The following is a 26,248-nucleotide window of genomic DNA, read 5'->3' on the forward strand; positions in this document are numbered from 1 at the left end:
CACGTCCTGTCGGCCTTCTTGTCCGTATCAATCCGGCGTTAGGACTTCAATTGGTGCAAGTCCAGCTCAATATTATTTGAAGAACTTTGAGCTCAATCGAGCTCAATGTTATTCTGCAGTGACCGTACGCTCAAATTACAAATCACTTTCACGGTCCGCGCTCTTTTGAATGTGTTCTACTGCGCAGTCGCGTTTTCTGTTCTTTTTTTAAAATATATAATGTTTGTTTTATTTATTTGGCTCGCCAAACAAAAATCTTGTGGAAGTTCCATCATCACATTCCACTTACGTTAATGTGGGAGATGTGAATGGAAAGTTGGAGGAGAACAATGGCGTCACAGTTGCACTATACATACTCTAACACCTATACCAGCCAGGTTTGCAAACCTGAAAGATTTGTATCTCGTGGCCCTAACTTTCACTTGCGTGTCAAGAGCAGAGAGAGAGAGAGAGAGAGAGAGAGAGAGAGAGAGAGAGAGAGAGAGAGAGAGAGAGAGGTCAAAGGGAAAGGCAAAGAGGTTAACTACGCTGAGCCCAGTAGGCTACCCTGAACTGGGAAAGGGGAAAAGGGGATTGAAAGAGGAGAAGAGACAGAGAAAGAACAACGTCTGCGTCAGGATGGTAAATGTGCGCTCTACGCAAAGCCATTTTCCCGATAAACTGCTCTATGATTTCCCTGTCTAATTTGTGCAACGTGTATCACATCTCCGCGTTACCGTTTGCGGAGTAGTCCGAAAAAGAAAATGAAAAAAAGAAAGACAAATACGTGGTAAAACGAGAAAGACCCAAGCAAACAAATAGACGGCCAGCCAGGCATCTCCGGTCAGGAACCGCGTGGCGGAAAGTGATTTAGACCCTTCCGGTCGGGCGCACAAAAACGGCCGACGGCGAAGCCCGCCCCTCGATATCTGCCAGACGCCGGCGCCGCGGCAGCTCGCTGCACTGTCGGCGGAGGCTGTCGAAGAGGCAGTGCACCAACGCCGACTGCAGCGCGCGCGCTTAGGAAACGTGGCACGCGCCCCGGACGGCTTCGGCGCGTGCGCAGTGGCCGTTTCGAGCAGACGCCATGAATAAAACGAGCGCGCCTGACACGGACCACACAGCCGTTCGCCTGTATTTGTTGCGCCCTCGACGCATGTAGCGGAGAGAGCACAGCGTGACGCAGGCAAGCAGCTCTGCGCGGGTCGCGTTCGGCCCTCGGGTCAGAGGTCGCGCGCGCCCCCGACGAAGTGGAGAAAGAAGAGCCAGAAGAAGGGAGGAAGAAGGAATGAAACGAAGGCAACGAGCAAGAGAGATAAAAGAAGCGCGTCGGGCGGGCCCTAAGGAATTGCTTCGCTCCATCTTGCCGAGCACGAGCGTGCGCGTGCGAAAGCGTGCATGGGGTTAAAAAGGAGATAAAGGGCGCCAGAACGAGTGCGCGTGCTGCGCCGCGGAGACGACGCGAGAGCCCGGCGCCAGTCGGGGCGCGACAATCGCGAAAAAAAGAAAGAAAGGCGACAGAAGGAAACGGGGTGGAAAGAAACAAAGTAATCTAGGTTGAACGGTGCACTTTAGAAAAAGAAAGAAATCTGCATTCGAGATATAGCCGGCGGCGTTTGCCGTGGGGATTATCCGCTTCGGAAGTGGGTGGAACGACTTTGTCGTTCGGTATGAGTTTTACGATTGCTAAACGCTGTGGTGGGCGGCGTCGCCCGTGTTGGGGCGAGTGAAGGACGGAGCAACGAAAGGGCGCCCAGTTTAACGACGATAAACGGAAATGGTGCAAGCTTTGAGGCGTTATTGTGTGCAACGATGGGCCGTCAAGAGTGTAAAGCCGCGCAGCTCTGAAGGCAGTGATGAATAGAAATGAAAGCTTGAGATACGCCTGCAGGGTGGTTCAACGCGTATGTACGTTCCCGTTTCTTCTTCGTTTGTTTTCTGCTTCTGCAATGGGTCGGTCCCGTAAAATGGAGGGCGAATAATGAGCTGGGGCTGAATACTAATATACCGTCGCGTAATAGTGACAATGAAGAACAGCGCGGCAAACCCACTCTAGAAAAGTTTACACCCTTTGGGGTGTATTTTCTTCCCAAACGATAATCACCTGTCTTGCACGTATTTCCTTTCTTTGACACTGCGAGCCCGGTACTTCCTAGGCACGAACGGCTTGCGCGTTATCAGCTTGACGCAGTATCCTCGACAGGAAAGTAGCGAGCGCCGAGTTTTCATGAGAGGAAACGCAAGTAAGGCAGATGACGACTCTTGTTTCGGGACAAGATAAGTCCCAAAGAGTGTAAACTTTCTTTAGAGTGTATGAATGAGGAAACTAAGTTTTTATTGGGCGAGCATGTGCCCACGGAAACAGGCTACACTCAAAGCACAGCGAAGCGGCGAAGACAGTCGGCGATAGTCGAAATCTGATCAGTGGGTCAAGCGCGTCGGCTTTTTCTACATCACTCGTTGAAGGTTCTAGTGTAATCGCTGGTGCCCTTGTGGGTTCCAGAAACGACTGCGCAATTCGTTTCGTTCGTGCAATCTGGTAATACAAGGAGGACATACACAACAGATAGAGTGAACGATAACATTCGCCTAAGTTCCAAATCATGCATGCAGGTGCGTCTTGAGCTGAGCAACGACGTTCAACATTTGTTAGCCGGTGAACAGTGGTCACCGAAGAAAAATAAGCAAGCACACGTGAGAATAAATCCTTTCTAATGACGGTAAGGAAGGTAAACAATGATTATTATGGATATATCATTCTGACGAAGTGGCTCATGTTTGTCGTGGTTCATAACCATAAGAATCAGAATAAACTTACAGCAGCATACCATTTCGTTAAACCACCAAGCTTCTTTTGCTGATTCGTGTTTAATACGTACACGGTATATGCCAGGAAACAATGAAAGAGGTCGCCCGTTTCTTCCTATGCCGACAGCTGCATGAATTAATGAGTGAAATGAGGGAAATCGATTTGCTTGCCGTTCGTCAACAGTGCGACATTTCGTGCCGGGATGGTAAATCGTGCACACAAGTTGGCGGGTTTGCGTGACACGCGCGGGCTGAAGTTTTTTGCGTCCTCTACAGCACGCATTACTCTACAAGCCTACAAAACGCAGAGTACATATTCTTTCAGTCCGAATGTGCTGAGCACGTCCCACAGGTCGTGGTGCTTCGCCCTTAAATCTGAGCAATGCAGACTCCATGGGTGGCGTATAAGTAGTACGCATGCATTACTCTAGTGAGTGATACGCGCTCCACGGGGCTCTGAGAATCTTCGGTACAGACCACCTTCGAGACCGACGACCATCGTCATCGATAATGGCCGCGGTGTTAATCTAGCGACGTGTTCATTTCACGAAAAGCGAGTTCTCTATTTTTAGTTTCAAGGAACAGCATGATAAAATGAAAGGGCGTTTCGATTCCGCCGTAAACTTATCAGTCCAGTTATTTCCAGAAAAAGGACGAGGCACCGCCGTATATACAGCGTGAAAGCTTCCGATGTGCGCGTTGTGACTTACGTACACTCCGTACACTTACGCGAGAACAACCGACGACTACCTTACCACCTTATTCATTCCTAAAGCGCTGACTGCACAGCGGTGGTATTTCGTTTACAAATATATTTAGATGAGGTGCCGCTCTACGTCCGCCAGCCAGCTCCATTTACCGTTGGAGTGGATTTCAGCGTTAGAAAAAACAAAACAAATGTCGGCTGCGCTTGCCAAACGGGAGCGTTAAACCAGTTTTCGAGCAAATGCACTTAGCGCGCAGCATACAAGTTCCCAGCGAGCCGTTTAATGACTCGAGAACGCATTGATCTTCGTGCGAGAGGACATGCAGCGCCGGACGAGACCCGCGACTTTCGCCGAGAGAAACGGCGAGAGCCTTATGTCGGAATGCACGCATTCCCGGCGTCGTCAAGAAAAAGAAAAAAGGGAAGGAGACAATGGTATCTGCCCAAGGAGAGGGCAACATTTAAAACGTCGGGCTGTTCCGGCTCGCCACGTTGGAAGAACAAAATGAAGTAAAAGCGGGGGGGGGGGGGGGGGACACGGGAGGACAGGCAATAAAATAGATCAGCAACGGGGTGTCCGTTTACTTCGAGTTTTATCTCTCGGAAATCCCCAAGAACGGCCGCACCTAACGGAAATGTCTGTGCAGCTTTTCTTTCGGCAGCACTGCTATCGAAAAGCGGCAAGTGAATCAGCGAGGGGGAGGGGGGGGGGGGCGCCGAGGAAAGCGCAGTATAGAGGACAGCGCAAAGAATGGCACTGACATGCTAATATGGCCCAGCACAAATGCATGCCGGGAACACGCAGCAAGCACAGGCAGGCTACGCTGGCGGGAAACTCAGCTGAGTTTATCGGTGCCATCGCTCCATGCATATGCCCACCTTAAATAAGTGAGAAAGCCGAGAGAGAGGGAAAGTCCGGTATGCTAACCACGGGAGTGCCCAGTTGGCTCCGTACGCTTGGGGAAGGGCAAAGGGGGAAACGTAGACAAGAAGAAAAAAATAAAGAAATTGGATTATTGAAATAAATGAATGATTAAAAGTAAAATACGCCAGAAGAATGCGTAAAGCATGACTTACACACAAGCTGCAGACATGACAGCTTTGGATTGTAATTCAAGAAGGGGGCACAGGCGATTAGCGCAACAACATCCTTATTCTTGTTGGCCCTCCACGTACGCGCGTGCGTTAGCGAACTGATTGAATTTTTCAAAGTGAGACACGTTAGAAATTTTTTATAATACGACTTACACGCAGCATGTAGACACGATAGCATCGGATTGTAATTCGAATGTACGAAAAACATAATTCTGTCACGCGGAAATTCATACACAAAGCCTTCCAGCTGCCATTTGTCTTTGTGTGAGGAAAGCGCGCACGAGGACACGAAACATTCCGACCAACTATAGGGGCTAACAGCTTCGTTGTAAAAAAAAAAAATATCATGAAGAAGCGGTCAATGTGAGCACATTCGCAGAGGTGTGGAAATGTGAACGGGCGAGAATCTTCTGAAGTGGACCTGATGTACAGTCGCGAGCGAAAGTTGGAGCGTCATCAGCGAAAAATTTAAATTTCTTCTAGCACAGCTCGGGCAAATGTGAAACTGCTTCAGTGCTATTGCATTTGTCGAACACGCCTGTAGACTGTACCACTCGATTTGAGCCTCTATGCCTGCAGGTTGCGAGGGAAAAAAATATTCTTTCTTATCGGGAGACTATCCATCTCTAAACATTTGCTCGCAACTCTGCCAGCCCAGCACTCTCCTACTTTGGATGAAATTAACAGAGCTGCCTTTGTATAGGCGTGGTATGGTGTGAAAGGTGGCACTTTTCACTTTGTAGTAATAACGAAAATAAATATAAGAAATATACATCATAGCCCACATTATAGATTTATACAGAGGGAAGTACAGAGGCGACTGATTTCCTCTTCAAGCTAATCACGAACACCCTTGTTGCCTTTCCGCAATAATATATAAAGAAAACGCATGGAATAGTAATGGCCAGACGCATGGGAAAGGAGAGAGCTTATAAAGGGTGTTTCTGCGAACACTTGCCAATTTTATAAAAAAATTTGTCGGTAGCAGATAGTGCAATTCTAGCCCATGAGCTGATCGACTCGAAAAGGCGCACATAACTCGAAAAAAAATTTTTGATGTGCATAATCGAATAATTAACAAAATTCAATAATTAAGTTCTGACGAATTATCTTATGTTATCTTATCTCCTCGTGTTAGAAATGTTCTTTAGTGAGTATGTTTGTTGCAAAGCTGGATTCAGCGATCCAGTGAGTTCGTTTCCGGGCACACAACTGTACTGTTATGTTCCTGCACGCCTCCTCGTGGAACGTAAGGAGGGATGCGATCCGGCGTCGGCATTTGTGCGCTGCCCCAAAGCTGTCGGCAATCTACACAGACGGTTTACATGCGGGAAAAGCTTTCTGGCTCTTGCAGCACGTGTAGTGACTTTCATCAGCGCGCCATGTGCACGCTACTCGTAACCGGAGCCGTAAAGGCGGCGAATTCCGTCGGCTACGTGAGACTGCCGGTTTCTCTCTGTGCGCGAGGGGGGCGCGCAGCGTCCTGGCGTGCGCCGGCTTTCAAACACATGAAAACGTTACACTTGCACTGCATTATGGTAGCTGCATGTTGGCTGTTTCACAACACACGTGCGAATAGAAAATTAACGGCGGCTTGCGACGAAACCTGCGTCAAGGGCGGGAGATGAACATGTACCTTCCTTTCAGCGTGCTAACCCGAAGGAGCTAGCAATAAATCAAAATCCAGGTTTGGACGAGTTCGTGTATTCATAAGGTCTTCCAAGACCAGTTACCATCCGTCCGCCCGCACTCGTACCGCCTTTGTGCGTTCGTTGCCCCGACCTTTTCGCGCTGCGTTTAGAAAGCCTGCTAGCAGAAAGTCGTACTCTCACTCATTCACGCCTTATTGATAAACTCTGGTAGTAATCGTCGTCACGGAAGTGGTTACAGCACAGTACTGTTGTTCTTGAGCGCCTGAAATTCTTTCGATTTACAGCAGCCTCCCATTTAGCTCCAAGCTAGCTTCTTGTCTTTGCGGGGAGTAATGGAACATCGTCGCGGCCGCTGGTGTTCGTGCTACTCTGGGCTGCACAGAACGCCGGCATGATCGGCCTAACACTTCAATTGATGCTGCGCACGTCAACTACCACTCTACATACACCCAAACAAAGGAATGCAGGCTCGAGCGAGGCAGATTATGACGGCACGCACGCAGAAACAAGTGCAGTCAGGCACGGTCGCGGAGACTGCGAAGGAGCGGAACACAAATGCCGACGGCACTGCTCCGCGGTTTCCGGTCTCCAATCGCATCGTCAGCGTCAGCAGCAGCGCGCGGCGCTCGACGGGGGGCGGAGCGACAGCGTAATTTTAACCGGCGATTACGCCGTTCCCAAGTGAAAAAATCCCGCCCAAAATTTTACGTGCATGGTTTATAAGGCTCCTGCATCCGTATATGAGCGTCTTATTGAATTCTGCAGACTCTTCAGCTTCCCTTTAAGGCATCGCATAACGATGTCGAATTCGTTAGCTTTGTTTCCAAAAGCCTGATCAAGGAATCCCTTGCCTCACAACAAAAAGGAACAAAGCAGTTTATGTGGCAGACGCAAATTCGCGATTACGTTGGCCTCTCCTTGATAGGATGTCCGGCACACCCATGCCCCCCAAACTGCATGCACCCAATCTGCCTAGCGTCCTACATGTCCTAGCGTCCTAGCATCCTACAAATTCTCTGCTGTTTCAAACGTTGTAGTAGACAACGCTTTAAGTACGGAACACAGATATCCTGTCGTATATTTGTTTTGTCCCTTATAGACGGGTAATCACAATCCCGGCAACAATCAATAATATTTATATCAGTTTGTTAACTATTTCCGCAGCGAGATGGCACCGTTTTCGAAGTCCTGAAATCCACAATGTTGCAGCTGTACTCACACGGAAACGCCAATATGCACACTTACCAAGGTTCGTACAGACAAAACTTATGACATTATGAACACGGGCTGAGGACCTAAAGCTTTTCTATAAGAAATGTAAGGAATTACTGCGAATGAAAGCAATGTACTACGTGTAGGACACTAGGCATACAAGGGTTAAGAGTGGGCCAAACTGTACAGTCGTCCGTACGCTTGTCTATAGCGTGCTCGAACGGCTGCGCAGGCATAGCCTGCCGATGACGCCTGCTTCGTGTTGACAATACTTTCTTCAAGCGTGTCGTGAATGAAGCGAGCAACCAAACTGTGGCTAAATTTTTCTTCAGTGTCGTTAAATTTCTCCCTAGAACTGTCGAGTGAAATTTATGTATTGCAGGCGTTTTAGGGAGAACACTATAATTTAGGCTAACGTGGCGTAACGCACCTATACCGAAACGTGTCGCGTTCGTACCCAGGTGATCATTAAACAGCGAATTTAGCAGCCTATAAGGTTTTGAGGACCCTTACTATACTAATGCATTAAAAAAAAAAAAACATGCGTGATTACAGCGGAAATCCTGCGTTTATATTCAGATTTTCAGATTACAAATGCAGCGATGTTCCAAAGAAGACGGGTTGCCTGATTTACCTAGCGCAAACGCGCACTTTCGCCACTTGATGCCTGCAAATTTTTGACTATTCAGGGCTCATGAAATGCTAACTACACAATGCGATACGATCTTGGTCATGGTAACACTCTAGCTAAAATTATGTGAGCTTTATACAGGCCAAATACAACGTAGCCGCCCCCTGATTCACCTCCATGTAGTATTGATTTCTCTGAAAGGCATAAGAAACAGGGAAGTTAATTGAGTCAATACTCACGTGAACGAGCCCATGTACGCCTTTCTATAGTTGATCTGTCTTATTAATTCACCCATTGCGTTCTAAATCTGACCATAAAATTTACCGCAATAAGTAGTTTAATTTTCCGCTATGCTTGCGAGAGTCTACAAATCGAATTTACTTAGGGAAAGTGAAGCACCCGTAGCGTTAGGAGCCATTCGTATCAGTTTTATAAGAAATATTAAACAAGAAACAGCATTTTGTGGGAACAACGTGAAGTCTGTTTCTCTCGGCACAATTAAACGCGACGTAGGGCCCCCATGAGGGCAGACCACCGCTCAGGCCACGCATCATACAGTCAAATTCTGCTGCATTTTTGTAGCTTTTGAATAAAACAGCGTTTTATTCAAACCTCTAAGTCGATAAAATGTCGGCAATTGCTCTGTCTCGTCGCTAAAAAAATAACGCCGGTCACTAAATCGGAAATATTGCAGGAAAAAATAAAGCCGGCAAGTCGCGAAATCTAGGGACAATATACTAAAATGGCAACAACGGGCTCTTCAGCAAACAGCAGAATAACGCCATTCTTTCATCGACGAGGTGCGGCACAACAAGATGAAGTGTTCCTTATCACCGGTCCAACCACAGAAGGCACAAATCGGGGAAGTAGACCGTTCAGTCCGTTCAGGGCCTGGAGTAAAATAAATGTTTCTCTCTCTCTCTCTCTCTCTCTCTCTCTCTCGTGCTTGGCGCGGCGAACCTCGTCATGGTGCGGCGTTGCTCTTCGGCGGGCCACTGTGTTATCGCTTCGCGATATAGGCGAAATAGGCACGCGCATCCGAGGAAAGCGAACGGCGGAAAGCACATGGGTTGATGTGGGCTGCAGGAACGGCAAAACCCTCTCCACATTTTTTTTTCCTTATCGAGCGCTTCGAACGTTAGCGCCACCAGCTCGGATAGGACAACGCTCCGACCACGGCTAAGCGCGTTGTAGTTATTACATATACGTTAGACCTGCTTAGTTTTCTGACATATCGTTGTAAGTCTACGCCCGTGTATGTACTCCCTGTGCATGCACGTTTTTGTCCGTGTTTCTACGCGCAGCGCTTTCTGAAGCTTCGGATGAGTGCAGGCTCTTCCAATAACACTGTGCACAAGCTGGGCTGCCATTACCACAGCTGGGCTGCACCACTTTGAGTCGCATAAAGAGCCAATGCAGTGAGAATGGCTTGCGCTTCCTCCGTCTTCCCATAGAAAAGTGAATCGCTGCCGTGTGCCCGCGCAGGAAAGGATGATTCGCTGTGGAAGGCAGCATCGAAACGCACATATTTGCAACGGGCACTTCTGCAAAGGTGAGTAATCAAGTTTCTTCTGTTCACAGTTACTTCATCGAATTTTCTTGCGCATAGAATGTCGTGGAATTCATGTGGACCAGAAATATTTCGGCCTGCTCGTTGGTTCGACAGCACCCGGATGCTGGACCATCTGATGCTGCGCTGTCGTCCTGTGTTGGGTCGAAGTAGCGATACAGCTGTTCGACAGTAAATGCTGGCGCGTCTCTGAAATATTGGCTCCTGAGTCGTCGTAATATACAAAGAAGTACGGCCTACGCGTCGCTGCGATTGTGTCGCTTGCGCGTAGCCGTTAAGCAAAAATACGGCTAGCGCCCGCACGGCTATAGCAGGAACAGCAACATTCATGTATTACAACACTAGCAGCACAAGATGGCCAAGCGCAATGACATCACGAGAGACATGCTTGGTGGAATGTTGTCCCCGTTGTTGCCGCAACATGTACCACAGTAGGAGAAAAGCGGCTTGCCCGGCAAATTTAGTTACACTGACGACAGCCAGATGGGTGCTTCACTAGAAAAGGGTCCATTATACGCATGAATATGCAAATTAACTATCGAACGTCTTTATTTCATGACCGAGCGTTCCGCGCGCCTCGATCAACAAAGGAGCGCGGTGAGAAGAAACCGAGTCCCACAGAAAGGGTGCGACGTAGACAAATGGTAACCAGCGCTGCATACGCGCTGGAACGCACTTCCCCTGACCGGAACGGGCCCACGAGGGCATTTGTTTTGAATATCACCTTGCACCGCTGGTTAACAAGCCGGTGTGCATTTTGAGTGCACAGCTGCGGGCGGTCTCCAGACGCGTTTCCCGCGCACCGGGCGCATCGGTTAGATCGATGCATCTTCGAGGCACTTCGCGCGCCAACGCACATGTGTACAGGCATGTACAGAGGAATGTATAGGTACGCGAGTACACCTTCCCAAACGTGGAGTGCCTCTATTTCTACTCCGTACATATTCACGCGAGCAAATGGAGGTTGCGTGCGCTCGTCCGCTTGTAACGACCTTGCGTGCCTGTCGATGTTCGTTACTTGCACCGAACCCGTGCCAGCAGGTTAAGGCAGCGTTATATACTACAGGCCTGTCTTGCGTGTGTATAGCGGCTCACCGCGAAATACGTGTTCCCGCGCCCTGCGGTGGGTACAGGTTGACGTACTGCGAGGGCGTGCGGAATATGTATGACGCTTCGCCTGATAAACGAGACCAGAGGCTTGGCCTTGTTCCAAGACGTGCGCTGCAGCAAGTTGCACACTGATATACAGCGCACTATACGTGCGCGACTTTGCGATACTCATCGCCAACCCAGAAGTTTTTACGTGTGTGCTCTGTACCAGGGGCATTATTCTCGACTGATAGCTAGCATTTGCGGAGCGAAGAATTCCGCCACACACTTTACGTCCGCTTGCAAAGATGGTAGGTGGGTAAATAACGATATGCGCGACGTGTCTTCTCAAGTTTTGCGTGCCGCGTGTTCCAAGGTGGGCCCGAAAATACACCAACGTTCACTCTCGCATTGACAAACTTAGCGTTACGGTATACGGCTCTCAGAGAGAGTCATATATAAGTAGTTCTAGACAATCTCGATGCGCAAGTTAAATGGCTTATTTCGGAATAAAACAGTGTACCGATCCGTTAGGACATCCTTTTCCTTACGAAAACCACGTTAAATAGATCTGCATGCGTCTCGCCTCTGGCTCGTATCAGGCAGCATCGAAGGTTAGTGATATGGTATACTCACCACCAGAAATGGGTGATATCTCTTTCCATGTATAGGTTTGCAACCCGCACCCGCCGTGGTTGCTTAGTGACTATGGTGTTGCGCTGCTAAGCACGAGGTCGCGGGATCGAATCCCGGCGACGGCGGCCAGATTTCGGTGGGGGAGAAAGGCGAAAACACCCGTGTACTTAGAGTTAGGTGCACGTTAAAGAGCCCCAGGCGGTCCAAGTTTCCGGAGTCACCCACTACGGCGTGCCTCATAATCACGCAGATCGTGGTTTTGGCACGTGCAACCCCATAATCTAATGATTTTTTTTTATGTTTGCAACCCGCGCTTTTAGTCAGGTTTGCTGTGGGCAGCTCGCAACATTTTGCTATATTGACGGTTTTGAGAGGACAATGCTTGACAAGAAAAAAATAAAATAAATAAAATGCCCAAAGAACGTATGTCGTTTTCCGAGCAGAGCCGGTCGAGCTGTTCGGCCAGTAATAGACAACCTGGTCAAATCAACCCCTTTCAAGCATAAGACCACGGAAATGAAGTTTTGACTCGTCCTTGGCATATACGTACTCGTTCTGGCTGCGTCGTTATACGCTCTGACACCCGCACGTCGCCGTTTCCTGCACGCAGACGCGTGCCAATAGCCTTCTTGTTCCAGTTCGAGCGTTGCTTCCAGCACAAGAACCAAGCCTCCTAATAGCGCTCCATTGACTGTTTTCCGCAAAACCAAAGGTCCTGTTTTACTGTTAAGCGGGCGCGCAGACCAAATGTAGCTCGAGCCTGACAACCGCCGAGAAGCCTGGACCAATTAGGCCTGCGCTCGCTCCACCCGCAAAACCGCACGAGACTAATCGCACGGGACGCGAACTCGCACGCAAGCACCATGCACTCGCGCGCGGCGCTCGCAGCTGCCGCGTGGACAGAGACGCATCGGCCGGCGTAATTGGAAAAGCGGCCGCGTTGCCATCCATCAGCCGCGATATCGGGCGCGAGTGGCTATATCGAAGAAGACCCCCTCTCTCGCTCCTTTGCAGCGCGCCACCACCGAGCAGGCGTAACATCGGCGCTGCGGGACATGCTTGCGGAGGCAGCGACCCGGCAATCGTGATTTCTTTAATTCACGGAATCGGCCGATGACCAGACACCTTGTGCACCACCAGAGAGCGCGCGATCCGCCGCCGGATCTACCCCGGCCGCCGCCGCCAACGCGCGCTAATGAGGTCACCGAAGGGCAACCCCGATCCTTCTGTGCTTCTACTCTTCCCAAATGCGGCAATGGCGGCCAGTAATGCGTCCCGGGTGTCTTGGTACGCCGAGGCACCCCGTTCCCCTTACACTTCGGCTATATACCTCCGCGTCAACGGGCTGGCCGCATGCGGTCTCCGTTTGATGTTCGTTCCTGTGATTCGTTCGGGTCGCCAGTGCAATGACGGTATAATCGAGTGCGCATATTCTTTTCTTTTTCTTTCTTTGTCGTGCGCCGCCATATATGGAAGAAGAAGTGGTGTGCCGGCGTTTCTGCACCGTGATCTGCTATGGCTAAACATGGGCGTGGTGGAAAAGGGTTGCTGCGCTGCGCCAGGGTATATAGAACTTAGTACAAGGCGGCTGCGCTTGGTGATCGCTACCGGTCGTCATTTCCGATTGCCATTTTGAAAAGGAGGCTGCAGTCACCAGTCAAATTGTGCGTAAATGCGATCACGCAGAGAGTACGCAGAAAATATAAATAAGTGGTGTTGCTACCGCGGTAGCGCCAAGTCATACAGAGCAGTGAGTGGGAAGGCTTACTGTAATGGTAGTATATATCGAGTTTTTTCTCAAAAGCCATTGCATCCCAATTCAGGAGCGTTCATATTAGTATTTGAGCTATTTACCCGCCGAAATATTAAAGAAAACGCAGATCGAGTTAACCATTGTAAAGGTCCTCTGTTATCGAGCACAATATAGCTACTAACCGAGCTTAATCTGCTGGCAAGGCTGGCTCCGTTTTGAAGTGTCTCGGACTATGGGCAAGTATTTCTAATGGAACCTTTTCACGCGCTTCTGAAGGCGTGATTGAAAGTTGACACTAAAACTTGTGATGAACGCTGATCCCGCCAGATATATGTACCAGGTGCTTAAGCGAACACTGTAAAAAATGTTTTAAAAATTGACTGTGGCAGATAGCACAATTCTAGTCCACAAGCTCCTCCACTAGAAAAGGCGGGTATTAACTGCACAACAAATTGAAATGCACGATCCACTACCTAACAAAAACTTACTAATTCGGTTTTTCACTAATTACCTTACGGCGTATACTGCAATTCACAAAGTCTAGCAGGCGAGTTCGCAACGCGGATTCACTTGGAACGAATTCTCGGGACGACACCAGTTTCGAGATAATTCCCGAAGTTTTCTGAAGAATGCATGGTCGTTCCAGTTACTTCTCTGCTTCAATACGCAAAACGACGTTTTGTTAAGAAATTAAGTGGAACGACAGCGTCATTTTTACCGCCAGCTTCACGGCGCATACCTCGTAAATGGTGCCATCCACACACTTCTTTTCGAGTGAATATGCCTCGAAGTCTCCCCCGCTAATATTTGTAAATTGCAATATGTGCCATTAGGTAATTGGCTAGAAACTTAATTAGTGAATTTTCGTTAAATAGTCTATTGTGCATTTCAGTTTTTGGGCACGTAATGTGCACGACTTCGAGTAGACCCGCTCATGAATTATAATTGTGCTATTTCTAAGCTCATACTGGAGCGAACGCTTAAAACGTTCATTGGAATTTATCAAACCAACAGAAGAATATATATATATATATATATATATACATATATATATATATATATATATATATATATATATATATATATATATATATATATATATATATATATATTATGTGAGAGGCAGGGGAAGGTTAACAATTACTGAACCCTGTTGGCTACCCTACTGCACTGGGGGAAGCAAAAAGGGGAATAAACGATTAAGAGAGGAAGTCCTGTGTTGATGTCGCTGGCGCAGTGAACGTTCTTCGGTCTGTATCTAGAGGCCTTCAGAAATCGCAGCCACGATTTCGTGGCCTTTTTGCAGCTTTGATATGCGAGACCATAGCTCCAAGATCTTGTTCAACGCGACAAGTATTTCGTCTAGCTGCTTTAGAGCTGTGTTGAGGTCAAGGCTTCCAACGTCAAAGGGCGGGCAGTAGCACATTAGCGATTCTACTGTTTTCGTTGCTGCCGCAGGCATTGCATTTGGCGTTATTGATAATTCCGACCAAGAATGACCATGCATTCGTGAATTCAACGCTTAGGGGTAAGCGATAAAGTACCGATTCTTTACTTCGAGGAAGACGAGGTAGCGGGCACATTCCCATAGAAACGCCGAGTGAAGGCAACCGATGGTGGGCTAAGTGTGTGCCACTTCTTCATAGTCATATCGTGCGCTAGCTTGCTTAGGGTGCTGGGCTCCTTACTCGAGCGTACCGGCAAACTCTCACAAATTTTTAATAAAGTTTATAGATCTGAGCTCGTTCTACAGTTTCACGAATGTTGCCTCATGTTTTACAAAAAAAAAAATAAGTTCAGTTTGCGGAAAAAGCATTAAAGGTGTTGATGGACGGGGTGACTCGAGACTGGGAAAAAAAAATACGCATGCAAAAAATGAAATAACGGGTACACGCGCCGCCTTCTTGAGACAGTGCAAGACGCCGTACACTACTTTAGTGGGGCACTTGCTCTGAGCAAGCTTACTCAGTACAAGCTCAGGGGGTGCATTCAAGGCTTGTGCTCAAAGCAAACTTCTTTAAGAATGCATGCCCTACATCGTAGTACATCATGACATCCCAGGTGCGTCGGGCGCTAAAATGTTAGAGAGTGCAATATATAATCACACAAGCAACAAACTCCTAATGAAGTATCCCTACATATTTAATGCCAGGTAGCTCAGAGCCTTTTGGTCTATCGCTGCAGAGTGCAAGGCAGATGTTTCCTTTCACGGTCGCGGCGGCCGCGTTCCGGTGGGATACGATTGCAGAAAAGATTGTGCACGTGTATATAGTTTAAGTGCACTTTAGTGAACCTCACACCGACAAAATTAATCCGTAGATTTTCATTTGTGAGTTTCTCGCTGTGTATACTAGGCACTTCTGTAGCGTGAAAAACTATCACTAAGTAACTACTTTAAAATGTAGCTGACCGGTATGGCGCGCACTGAGCTCCAACGAAAAGCGCTCCGCTGTCATAAGCAACCTGCAGTTCCTTACTGAAGCCCTTTGCCTGCAGCTATTGGGTTGTGCAAAAGCAGCCCGGAAGAAAAATGAAAAGAACAAACAACGGGCCCAACGCATTCGCCTGACACTGCGCCACTTGCCACACGGACTGAAGACAAACCCGAGGGACCCGCACTCTTGACAAAGGCTTTTGTAACGCGTTTTTCGAGCTCCTATCGCTCACCCACGATACGCCGATGGCGGGGGCGCGTGACGAAAGGGCTGCCCAACCACCGCTTCTCGTGCGCGTGTATGTCAAGGACGTGCAGATAGCGAGTCGCCCGCGGTCTGTACGAGCACGTTGTAGGGACACGAACGAGCGATATTACAGAGAAATGCATATCTTGGCCAGCGAACTGTCATGCACGTTAAGGAGGAAAGAAAAGCTGCAGCAGCAGCGAAAGCGAGGCATTTCCAGTAAGAACAGCGCTGGAGGGTATGGCATACGCAATCGGCAGCCTTCCATGAAATATGCCAAGAAATATATCGCTGTGCCAGGGCGACATCTTAAGGAAGACGGACCGTTATGTCTTTTTCCTTCCGCAGGACACGCGAATCGAGGGCAACCGTCGGCTACCTGCGGGGCGCCGTATTTTAAAAGCAGCCGCGCCGCTCGCGCGGGCAAATAGATTCACGGGGGTCACATAAATTACAGGAAGCACCGACATGGAAGGACGTCCGGTAGCAAGGAAAAGGGGACGACGACGCGCGGAGCACGCCACTCGACCGAGCCATGTAGTGGGTCGGTCGCGAAGCACGGGTCGCTGAATAGCGCCATAAATTGAGACGTCGCACGATGCGAGCGCATCCTCTTGGCGACGGGCACAATGGGGAACCACGAGTGTATTCAGCGTGGTCCGATGGCAGGGCGCGCCTTATCCGGAGCAAGTTCTGCGGCTCGTGACCCGAGCTTGACCCGCCGGTGGAATAGCGGGAAATGCGCGCACCTCGCGGCCGTGCGCAGAGTCACCGTTGGGCAAGGGGCCGCAAGAACTCGCTAATGAAGCCCGGTCGCCCAAAGGTGAAAGCGCGCAGCGGCGCCAGGCGTTACACAACAACAGAACGTAGTATACACACACACTCACCCGCCGTCGAAGCGCGAGGCGACGTTCACGGTGCCCTCCGGTTCAGCGTAGCCGCCAGATCCACTGCCACCAGGGGTCAGCGTGACGCAAGCGGAGCTCTGGTATGTGCGCAGGGGGTCTTTGTATTCCGGTTCTGGTTCAATGTCCGTGCTGCTCGCCGGGCATCCGACCAATTCGTCTCTCCGCTGACTTGAGATGGTAATTGTGCGCTCGCTCAGGATCTCTTTATTGGCAGGCGACGCGAAGCATGTGTCCATCTCTTCTAGCGCCTCGAAGAAGCTGTGGCTGCCACGCGAGTCGAGCAGGCCGTTGCGGATAACGACGGTGGAGCTCGAGCAGTGCTCTGTCGTTTTGACGACTTTGGAGTATGACAGCAGCTCCTGCGCTTGCTGCAAAGGTTCCGCGTGTCTGCGCAGCTCGAAGGCGATGTCGTCACTGTCGTCGTCGTAACTGCTCTGCTCGTTGGCATCCGCAGGGTGCACCTCCTCTTCTTCCGGGGCGCACTCACGTTCAACGGGGGATCGTTCGCGCTCGTCACGGCGTGGAGTCGGCTCGGACGAGCAGAAGTCAAGTTGTAATAGCTTGTCAAGAGCCATGGCTGCGGCGACATGGCTTTCTTTTGCGTCCGCCAGTCGTCTGTCAACCTCCATGCCAGCCTCTTGGTCAGAGCCTTCTTCTTGTTCTTGGAGAGGGGACAGCGTGTCTGGTCTGGATTCTTGATCTTCTTCCGAGGTCAAGTGGTACTCGGTGTCGCTGCAGATGTCTTCGTTAAGGCGCTGCTCCGGTGACGACATATCTTGAAAGGACTCTGGGGGTGCGATGGGCGACGGTAGACCCAGCACGTCGCATAGCGCGTCCTTGCCGTCGTTGAGGATTCCAGGATCGTCAACGAAATCAAGATCTTGCTCGTCGTCGTCCACGCACGTTTCCTCGTGTCCGTCTAGTTCTCGCTCCAGCTGCTCGAAGGGACTCAGAACTTTCTCGAGATCGAACGTGTGGGACGGCCTGTCGAGCGACTGCTGCCGAGTGTGCTCAGAAAAACTCGAGTTGGCGGTGCTTGCTCTCGAGAACTTCTCTATGACGGTCGAAACGGAGCTACCGGTGTCGTCGGACTCGCACTCGAGTAGCTTCTTGTCTTCTTCGGCTAGGAGGTCCATGTAGAAGTCTGGCTGGACGGGCCGGTCACCCTTGTCCCCACTGCCTCCGCGTTTCCGCATCAGCTCTTCCCATCCCGGGAGTCTCATGCTCAGCGACATGCCCGGAAACGCGGGCGTCTGCGATTGCTCTTCCGAATCGGAGTAGCTGCATTTTGGACGGCGCGGCGGCAACGGCGGCGGAATGGAAGGCCTCCGCAGAGATGGACTGCGCTCGATACCCGAGGCGTGCTTCTCGAACAGCTCGACATGCTGTCGAACGCTCGTCGTTGGCGCTGCTGCGGTGAGTTCGCTCCCATTGCACCCTCCGATGGAGGACTTCCGCGGCGGAATCGGCGGCGGCGGGTTCTTCCGAGCTCGACCCGCCGACGACTCGCCCTGGTGTCGCAGCAGCAGCTTGATGCACACCGGAGAATCTCGGAGCAGTGTTACGCAGTCCAAGCGAGTCATCGAGGTGACGGGGGTATCGCCAATCTCGAGGATCTCGTCGCCTTCCTTGATGGGCGATATTTTCCACTGCGCCCTGGAAGCCGGGCTCTCGGGCGTGATGGACTGAATGAAGACCCTGGACACATTATCGGCGGCCGCAGTGCCTCCAACGAACTTGAGGGCCATGCCAAGCCTCTCACCGGGAAGGCGGTACACGAGCACTTCTTCGGTGGCGCTAAGTGTATCGTCGACTTCTAACAGCGTCACATAATTGTCGCGGTCATTTTGCCCCGGCGAGACGACGCTGCCACCGGCAGAGTCCTCTACGGACACGACGGTGACGAAGTCTTTCGTTCCAGCCGCAGATGGCTTGAGCAATACCGGAGGCGGGCTCTGCTCGCCATTGTAGGCTGGCACCGGATCGCTCAAGTCGGCGTCGTTGTAAACTTCCATGATGATCACGTTATCCGGCAGCGCTGCCATAGAAGAATTTTGTCCCTCGCTGCGTCAGCCCTACATGGTGTTCAGTGTGCCACGCATCGCGGAACCATGCCTCAGCTTTCAGCCACGGACCACACCTGTAACAAAGGAAGCAGAGAGAATATACGGATTTGTACACGACACGTCGAGTGTGACTACGCGAGGTAACGCGGAACTTTTCCAAAAATACAATTGGGAGCAACTTTCTGTTGGCAAATGTAAATGGGGCTGATCTCTGCGATCAGTTATGCACTGAACTATAGTCATGCACTGAGCGATCAGTTATGCACGGGCTAGTGGATCCGTTCCTTTCACATATTTATCTTGGAGGCATCATTTGAAGATAGAACATTCGGTGTCGTTCCGTTAAAAATTCCTGGTTTCGGGCTCATACTTCATTCACAAGAAACGTGGGTGCTGTGAATATCTTGTGCAGACAATACACGTTGAGACAAATAGACTACTAACGCGAGACGATATTCCGCTTACATAAGCTTTGGAAACAACCCAGCGACATTTAATATAATGATTTTGTGGTTATTGGGTATAATTTCAAGGAATAGAGACATAGGTCCAGTAAATGTAAAGAAGACAAAGATTCACAAGATGATGGAGACTTGAATTGACTAACGGTAGTCGAACAAGCGATGCGTCTGAAGTCCACCATATTTTTTTTTTCGACGTGGTGACAGGGGGTCAAAACGAAGACGACTCGTTGTCGTAACGTTGACGCCATAGGCGTCCGTCGTTCCACCACTGTCGATAACTTATAGATTAGGTCATTTAACCTTGTGTAATTACCGCCAAACCTGTGACCTCTTGATTCCCTTCTATTCCGCAATGTTCCAAGATACGTGGAGATCGTCCCGTCAGGTAAAGCGTAGGCGCTTCGGGCTATATATACCGGTCTACGCGTTTGCTTGGTACTGGGCATGCTGAATACCAAGGACGAGTGCTGGATATTCACATAATATAGGTGGATCACTACAGGCGGAAGTCCAAGGACGGCATAATCGCACTTCCTGCAATGCATCACCAACGAGAAACACACACGACTTGTTGAAAGGGCCCACTCCGGTATAGCATCTGGCGGGCCGCGTACCGCACCACTCGGTGCCGCGATCATGACACACAAAGGGGCCATTATTTTCCAATCTATCCGGCCTGGCGGGCGCATGATTCTCGGTTCGTGCCCGTCACTATCAACAAGAGGTGGCCGAGAACCTTCCCAGTGAAGAAGGACCCCAAAAATGGCCGCGCACGCAAACGCCGAAGTGCCGCGCGCGTGCGCTTCCCCGAGTGATCGATTTCGGAGCGCCGACTGCGTCCCGCGCGGCTTTGTAATGAGACGTTTCGACTCGATAGAGAGGTGCGTATAAGGACAGACGTGCTCAGCTTGCGCAAGTCCCGCACAGACACGTGCACAAAAGCACTATATATGCACCGTTTACTAAACCGCTCGCCTCTGTATGCACAGCGCACGAACGCACTGGGAACGAGACTGACGCTGCGGCTGACCATCAGGTCAGCCAACTTTGTATCTCGACCTAAGCGCTCAGCGGGATGACACGAGAGCGCGCCTTTCCTTCACAGAGATGGATTGGACGGCAAACAGTCTACGGACATGAGACCGCGCCTCGATCTCGTGAGAGGTCGCTGCCGAACGGCCGCTAGAGTTCCAGCCCAAACACGGGGCACGTCCGCGGCGAGCCGCTCTGCCCTCTGTCTTTCTCCTGCATGCGAAGGCATATACCATGCACACGCGTCGTTATAGAACCACACAGATGCCAGACACAGAAAGATGAGGAGGCACGCACATGCTCAGGGAACCGCGAACGGGCAGCGCGCGTACGTTAAAAGCAAGCCCGTCAGGCTTCTATATACCCTGCCGCACAAAAGGGTGCAGCGCTGGGGGAGCTGGTGTGATCAGGAAAGTTCTCGAGCTCATCTATAGCAATCGGCAAGAACTGCTCGTGATTCGCTGCCTCAGTCTTTGATATCGTGAGGTTGAATATCGCGATCGGTAAGAACGCGGGGACCGGATAATCACGAAGTGCACTCATTAACTATTCTGTTCTCATTCGCGCAGCTATTGCGAGCGCGGAGAGTGTCAGGCCCCTAGTTGCTGGGTGAATCCGGCTGCGCGTTTCGGAGCGCTGCACCGTTTTAATACGACAGGTTATAGCGGTACTCGCTGGCTATCGCGAGCGCGTGTTGCGTTGACCTTTGCGCGGCCTCGAGTGACCATCTTGATGCCGGGCGCGCTTCAGAGGAAAGCTCGCTCGCGCCGACCGTCAGAAAACGGCTCATTGCAGAAACACAAACCGGCTAAGCAAGCCATCCGCTGCAGAGATAACCGACTGGTCGTCGCGGGGAGGTCGCTAATCGAGAGAGCACGGCTCTCTGGCTGAGACGGGCACGTTATAGGGCGTTTAGGGGAATACGTATATGCGCGCTTGATAGACAAGGGGGAACGCAAAGCACAGAGGCCGCGGCAGGCGTAGGACTTTTGCGTGCAGCGATGTTCTCTAGCGGTTGACAGCCGCTCAAGGGACAAGCTACGCCACGGTCATGACGGTGCGTAATTGAAAGTAGCGGGAGCACACATCGATCGCCTTTGTCGCCGCGGCTCGCAAACGGTCTGGGCATAATGGAGTCTCGGAACTGGCCCGTCTGCTTGTGCATGCATTAGAGCAAAGAACTTAAAACGAGACAAGCAAGCTTTGTCAGTTTGTTCGTACCTCAGGTGTAGGCATGACTCGTTCCGGATGGCAAAATATCTTTCCAGGGGCTTCAGTAAATAGATGGTGCAAGGCTCTATAGCTTGTATCCTAGCGCCATGCGGTGCACAGTGTAGTACACTGTGACACTCTCGTAAAAAAACATACGAGATTTGTTTACTCATGGTAAATATCGTGGTGACATGTTGGTGTAAACGCAGCAGCGGGTTTCACAAGGCGTTTTATTACCCATCTCCAGAACCATTTCCTTGTCCTCTTTGACCATGATTTGATAAATTACGACAACCATAACAGAGCTTTTTTCCCTTACAGATAATGTTTAACTGCAGCAATTCGCGCTTCCTTGCTTACTTTATGAATCTCAGAACTTCGCCCAGCATCACTCGTGAAGTCGCTCTTCATTGCCACTAAGGAGTTCAGGGAGTGCTGAATTCTCTAAGAGGATTGTTTTAGTTTATCTCAAGTGATTCGATGGGTATAACTCGCTTATGGCTACGATTAGGTAAGAACAGGCCGGAAACATTGCCAGGTTCCATAGGATTCATAATATTAGCGTGCAGAAGCGTGACGGTTTTGGGTTAAACAGAGTGCTTGTTTCTGCGTCTTTGCTTACTGTGTCAAATTTCATGAAAAGAAGAATTGCCATCCACCGAAATGAAAAGAAAAAGAAGAGGTGACGACAGAGGAAAATGTTTCTAGACTGCTGTTCGTAGAAGCAAATCAGAGTTGATTAGATTGCACCATGCGAACGGGGTGTCGCTAGAGAAGTTTCTTCCATGTGCGAATGTTTACGAGAGTCGGTGCATGCACACGTCTCAAGTTTTTGTCCGTATGTACACAGACGTAGCTGGCAAATGACCGTGCTGTGCCCACAAATTTCCTCGTACAGATATGTAAGCGTATCAAGAACACGAGACAATGATGCAAGAGAGAGAGAGAGAGAGAGAGAGAGAGAGAGAGAAATAAAACCCCAAGAGATATTCAAACACGGGAGTGGTTGCTAATGCGTGCCATCCTTTCTTTCTTTTTCTCGCACCTGGCGCTAAATCGTCTGTCGGCTTCGCATTTCAACTGGATGCCATCAAGCGACGGCTCGCGCACAAGCGGGAGAAGGCCGGAGAAAGCTATGCTTGAGTGACGGAGAAAAAAAAAAAAAGAAAACCGAGCCTTGTGTGCAGCGGGGTGTGACGAATGCTTTCGAAAAACCATCAACGCGCGAGAGGCACACACACTGCCAAACGCCAATTTTAGCAGCCGTCTATGCTTGTATAGGAGAAGCGCTCTCTATGCCACCTGGGCGCAGTAGTCAGTATGGCGCCAGGCTTCCCGCTGGCAAGGAATGACGTCGACACCCACAGCTTAGCAACTTAGCCCGTTGGCGTAGGCTGAAAGAGCGAACGAATGCTTTGCGGTGAATCGTGAGAATGCGGCCGTGCGGGTATCACAGAAGCGGGAGACCGTGCGTAAGAAGTTCCTTATTTGCGCTCGCTATCTGGCCCGTTTTAAGCGGGAGCTTTCACGTTCTTGCTGCGGAGACAGTGCCGACGACAACGTGACGGGCGTGATGGCGCCTACATCGTTACGCTTGCCGAATAGGTAGGCTGAACAAGGGGTCGCTCTATTGACATTTCTATAGCAACCCCACCGTGAGCTGCAGAATCTTGGACGTGACGCTACTGCGCATAATTACGCGGCGCCCATTTGGCTCTTTGGTTTGAAGGAAGTAAAAAAAAAAAAAAAGAACCCGACAGCTTTGCGCGACCTTGCAGAATCACAACACAAACTTCATCGAAACAAACTTCGACACTGAGATATATGTGCACCGTGGGGACGATAACTTTAACTGTGAAGAGGCGTTTCTGGTTTCTGTAAACTTCTTGTGGCTTCGTTCTGACACTGCTTTATCGCGCTGGGCTGATCCGCAGCCGTATTGCCCGTGCGGGCGGCGTTGAACGCGGGACCGATTACAAATTACACACTAAAGTTGACAATTCCGTGCCGATAGACGAGCACATGACATGACAAGAACTTTATTTGAGACCTGAGGGACTGAGATCTTGGGAAGCCAAAACCGAAGGCCCCCGAAGATCAAGTCGGTGGCTCCGACCACGATGGGACCGGGAGATCAAGTCCCGCCGCAATGTCGTGGGCCCTCTGGACAGCCTGGAGTTGAATGTGGGGATTGCTGCTCTTGAGAGAATCCTGCCATTGTTCTTTCGTGATGGGTAGAGAGGCGTTAAGGGCTGGGCACAGCCCGAGCATGTGGTCAGAAGAGCATGAGTCATGACCACATTTGGGGCACGACTGTGAGTGTTCAGGATCTATCTTGTTAAGGGAGCGAAGGGTGGGATACGAACGGGTTTGCAGGAGTCTGAGTGTGGTAGCCTGAGGTTTGTTCAATTTGGGGTGAGGGTGTGGAAATGTCCTCCTGCCTAGTCAATTCAATTCAATTCAATTCTTTATTCAACATCGTCATGAGGATGTTGGGTGCATCGACAAAAAGCCAGAAGAAAGGCTTGACAGAGGTCGACGCACCCTGTCGATAATGGGAAACGATTTAATGAAAAGTACATAACGGATCTTTGTGGTTGTTGACCTCGTTCCACGCCTGGCTACCCGCGAAAGCGCGGTGCGTGAAATCGCGTGCTCTCCGGTGGGCCTGCTAGTTAGGATTACATCCAAGTGGGTTAACTAAGCTGTCTAGATGGGCTGGGAACCACGATATTTGGCATCCTCCTTCGCTGCTCTCCCTAGTCCTTTGAAGTGCTCGTCTATACTGGTCATATCTGAACAGGCGAACAGTATGGACGAGCCGAGTGCCAATTTTTTTCAAGCGTAGGTGGCATGCACATGTATGCGAAGCCTCAACCAGAAATTGCGAGACGTTTGCTTACAGTGACCGTTCTGAAATTTACTTCATATTTCCCAGGCGCCATGTAAAGTGTGCGACTGCAATGCGAACATATATTTTTTGCGCTTTCAATGTGCCTCAACTTCGAAATTCCTCTGGCATGTTTATGGTTCATTTTGATGCGTTTAGTTGTTCGCAAACGGACAATGCTCTAATGCCCGGCAAGCATCTAGAAGAACTCCAATTAGCACGAATACGCTAAATTAGTAGTACATACACAGAGAATCTGGAGCTCTGAAAACCACCTGCAGCGTATTTCTCTTAAATCAATTTTTCCCGAGTTTTGTTTAGACATCCCCTACAGTCCTCAAAAGACGCAATGTGGAATACGTCACACAACTCACGAAGCGCAAATAGTAGAATATACATTATTTTCCGCGACGCACCTATAATAAGCCAACACTCTTTTCACTTCATACAAACACTACCCTCGACATCCCCACTATATCAGGTAAATTTAATTGCGCTAAGTTAAATGGTTTCTTGAGTAAAATTTCGTCAACATTTGTGACGTGTCTTCGGTGTGGACATTCTCCATAACATCTGTGTCAATAGCAACATCGCTGAAAAAAAAAGAAAAAGAAAAAACCCGGCAACTCCATCTCAACGCATGTGAACACGTGACAGCCGTCAACAGCTTTTCGAAACAACGTGCACTTCGCTGCTCCATTACGTTGCGCCGCGTTCAATAATCCTCTCACCTTCAGTAACCTTTGGTTGGCTTTAGACGAGCGTCTAATTTGAATGTTACGTACATTTGTGTCCTGGAAAGCGACGCTTGTGCAGAGTAGTTACCGGCCCATATAATAACCAGACTTATCTGCCTTTGGCTATGTGTCATTTACTTATAACGACGTTAGTAACGTGCTTGATTCACAATGAAATGCATCGCATATACTTATTGCTTGTGGAACGCAGGAGTGCACTTCTCCTCGCGCACACATTTATAGCGGAGAAGCCAGATCATACGAACGTTTCTGCTGGCGGTAGGTTCTGCACTCCAAACTTGGCAATGTTCTGAAGAAATGTCCGCGTGTGCGTAGCGCATATTCGTTCAAAGCTGATTTATATGGAATTAGATTCCTTGTGAGCAGAAGCCCGCTTATGTAGCTCGCTTAGTTGTGCAACAGATAGCAAAATTATCGGAAGTATTATGCACGCCAGCGCGTGACCGAGAACGTTACCCCGACTATAGTGAGTGTGCGATTTGAAAATAAATTACGAATGTAGTAAATCGACCTGAATGCGACCTGGGGCTAGCTCTCAACCGATTTGCAGTCAACTCTCCTCCCGGAAATGTGGCCATGCACAAAATTGCTGTGCACTAGGTCATCCGCTCAACATAGCAATGGAGTGGACGGCGACGAAAAGAAGGGGAAAAAGAATGCCTTCGCATGACGAGACCTCATCGCGAAGTCGCAACGCCTGACTGCCGGGGGTCTCGTGCCGGCTTCCTCGTTCCGCCATGAGTAAAAATGACAAAAAAAGTAAAAAAAAAAAGAAACTCACACAGCGTATAATATGCCTTTATACGGCTGACTTCCGTGGAGGAGGCCCGTTGTCCTCAAGGCGATTGTGCCACTTACTCACACGCTGACCGCACAAAGGGAACCCCGAAGAAGGACTCCTTCGCATTCCAGCATGGGTCGCCCATATGGCGGCGGATCCGTCGCTCACAATGGACGCCGGAAAGATGGCAGGACCTCGACATTCGTTCTCGTTGTTGTTGTTGTCGTTGTCAGCGTTACCTGGGGTGTTGTGATTGACTGCGGCGCCTCTGCGTCTTTCGTTTCGTTTTTGCACAGCCTTACACCCGGGTCTCGTGGAGCGTCGG

The 26,248-nt window shown here is 50.0% G+C and overlaps 1 protein-coding gene across 2 annotated transcripts in view; it reads right to left on the bottom strand.

Moving 5' to 3' along the window:
- bbg (PDZ domain-containing protein big bang) overlaps positions 1-26,248 on the bottom strand; it is a 348,240-nt gene that overhangs the window by 142,725 nt on the left and 179,267 nt on the right. For both annotated transcript variants that reach the window (XM_075680936.1, XM_075680937.1), the window contains exon 2: positions 16,700-18,860. In XM_075680936.1, the coding sequence (XP_075537051.1) occupies positions 16,700-18,765 (2,066 nt within the window). In that variant the 5' untranslated portion in view covers positions 18,766-18,860. The remainder of the gene's footprint in view (positions 1-16,699; positions 18,861-26,248) is intronic.

This window comes from Dermacentor variabilis, chromosome 2 (assembly GCF_050947875.1).
Source record: "Dermacentor variabilis isolate Ectoservices chromosome 2, ASM5094787v1, whole genome shotgun sequence".
In the NCBI taxonomy this organism is placed as follows: domain Eukaryota; kingdom Metazoa; phylum Arthropoda; class Arachnida; order Ixodida; family Ixodidae; genus Dermacentor; species Dermacentor variabilis.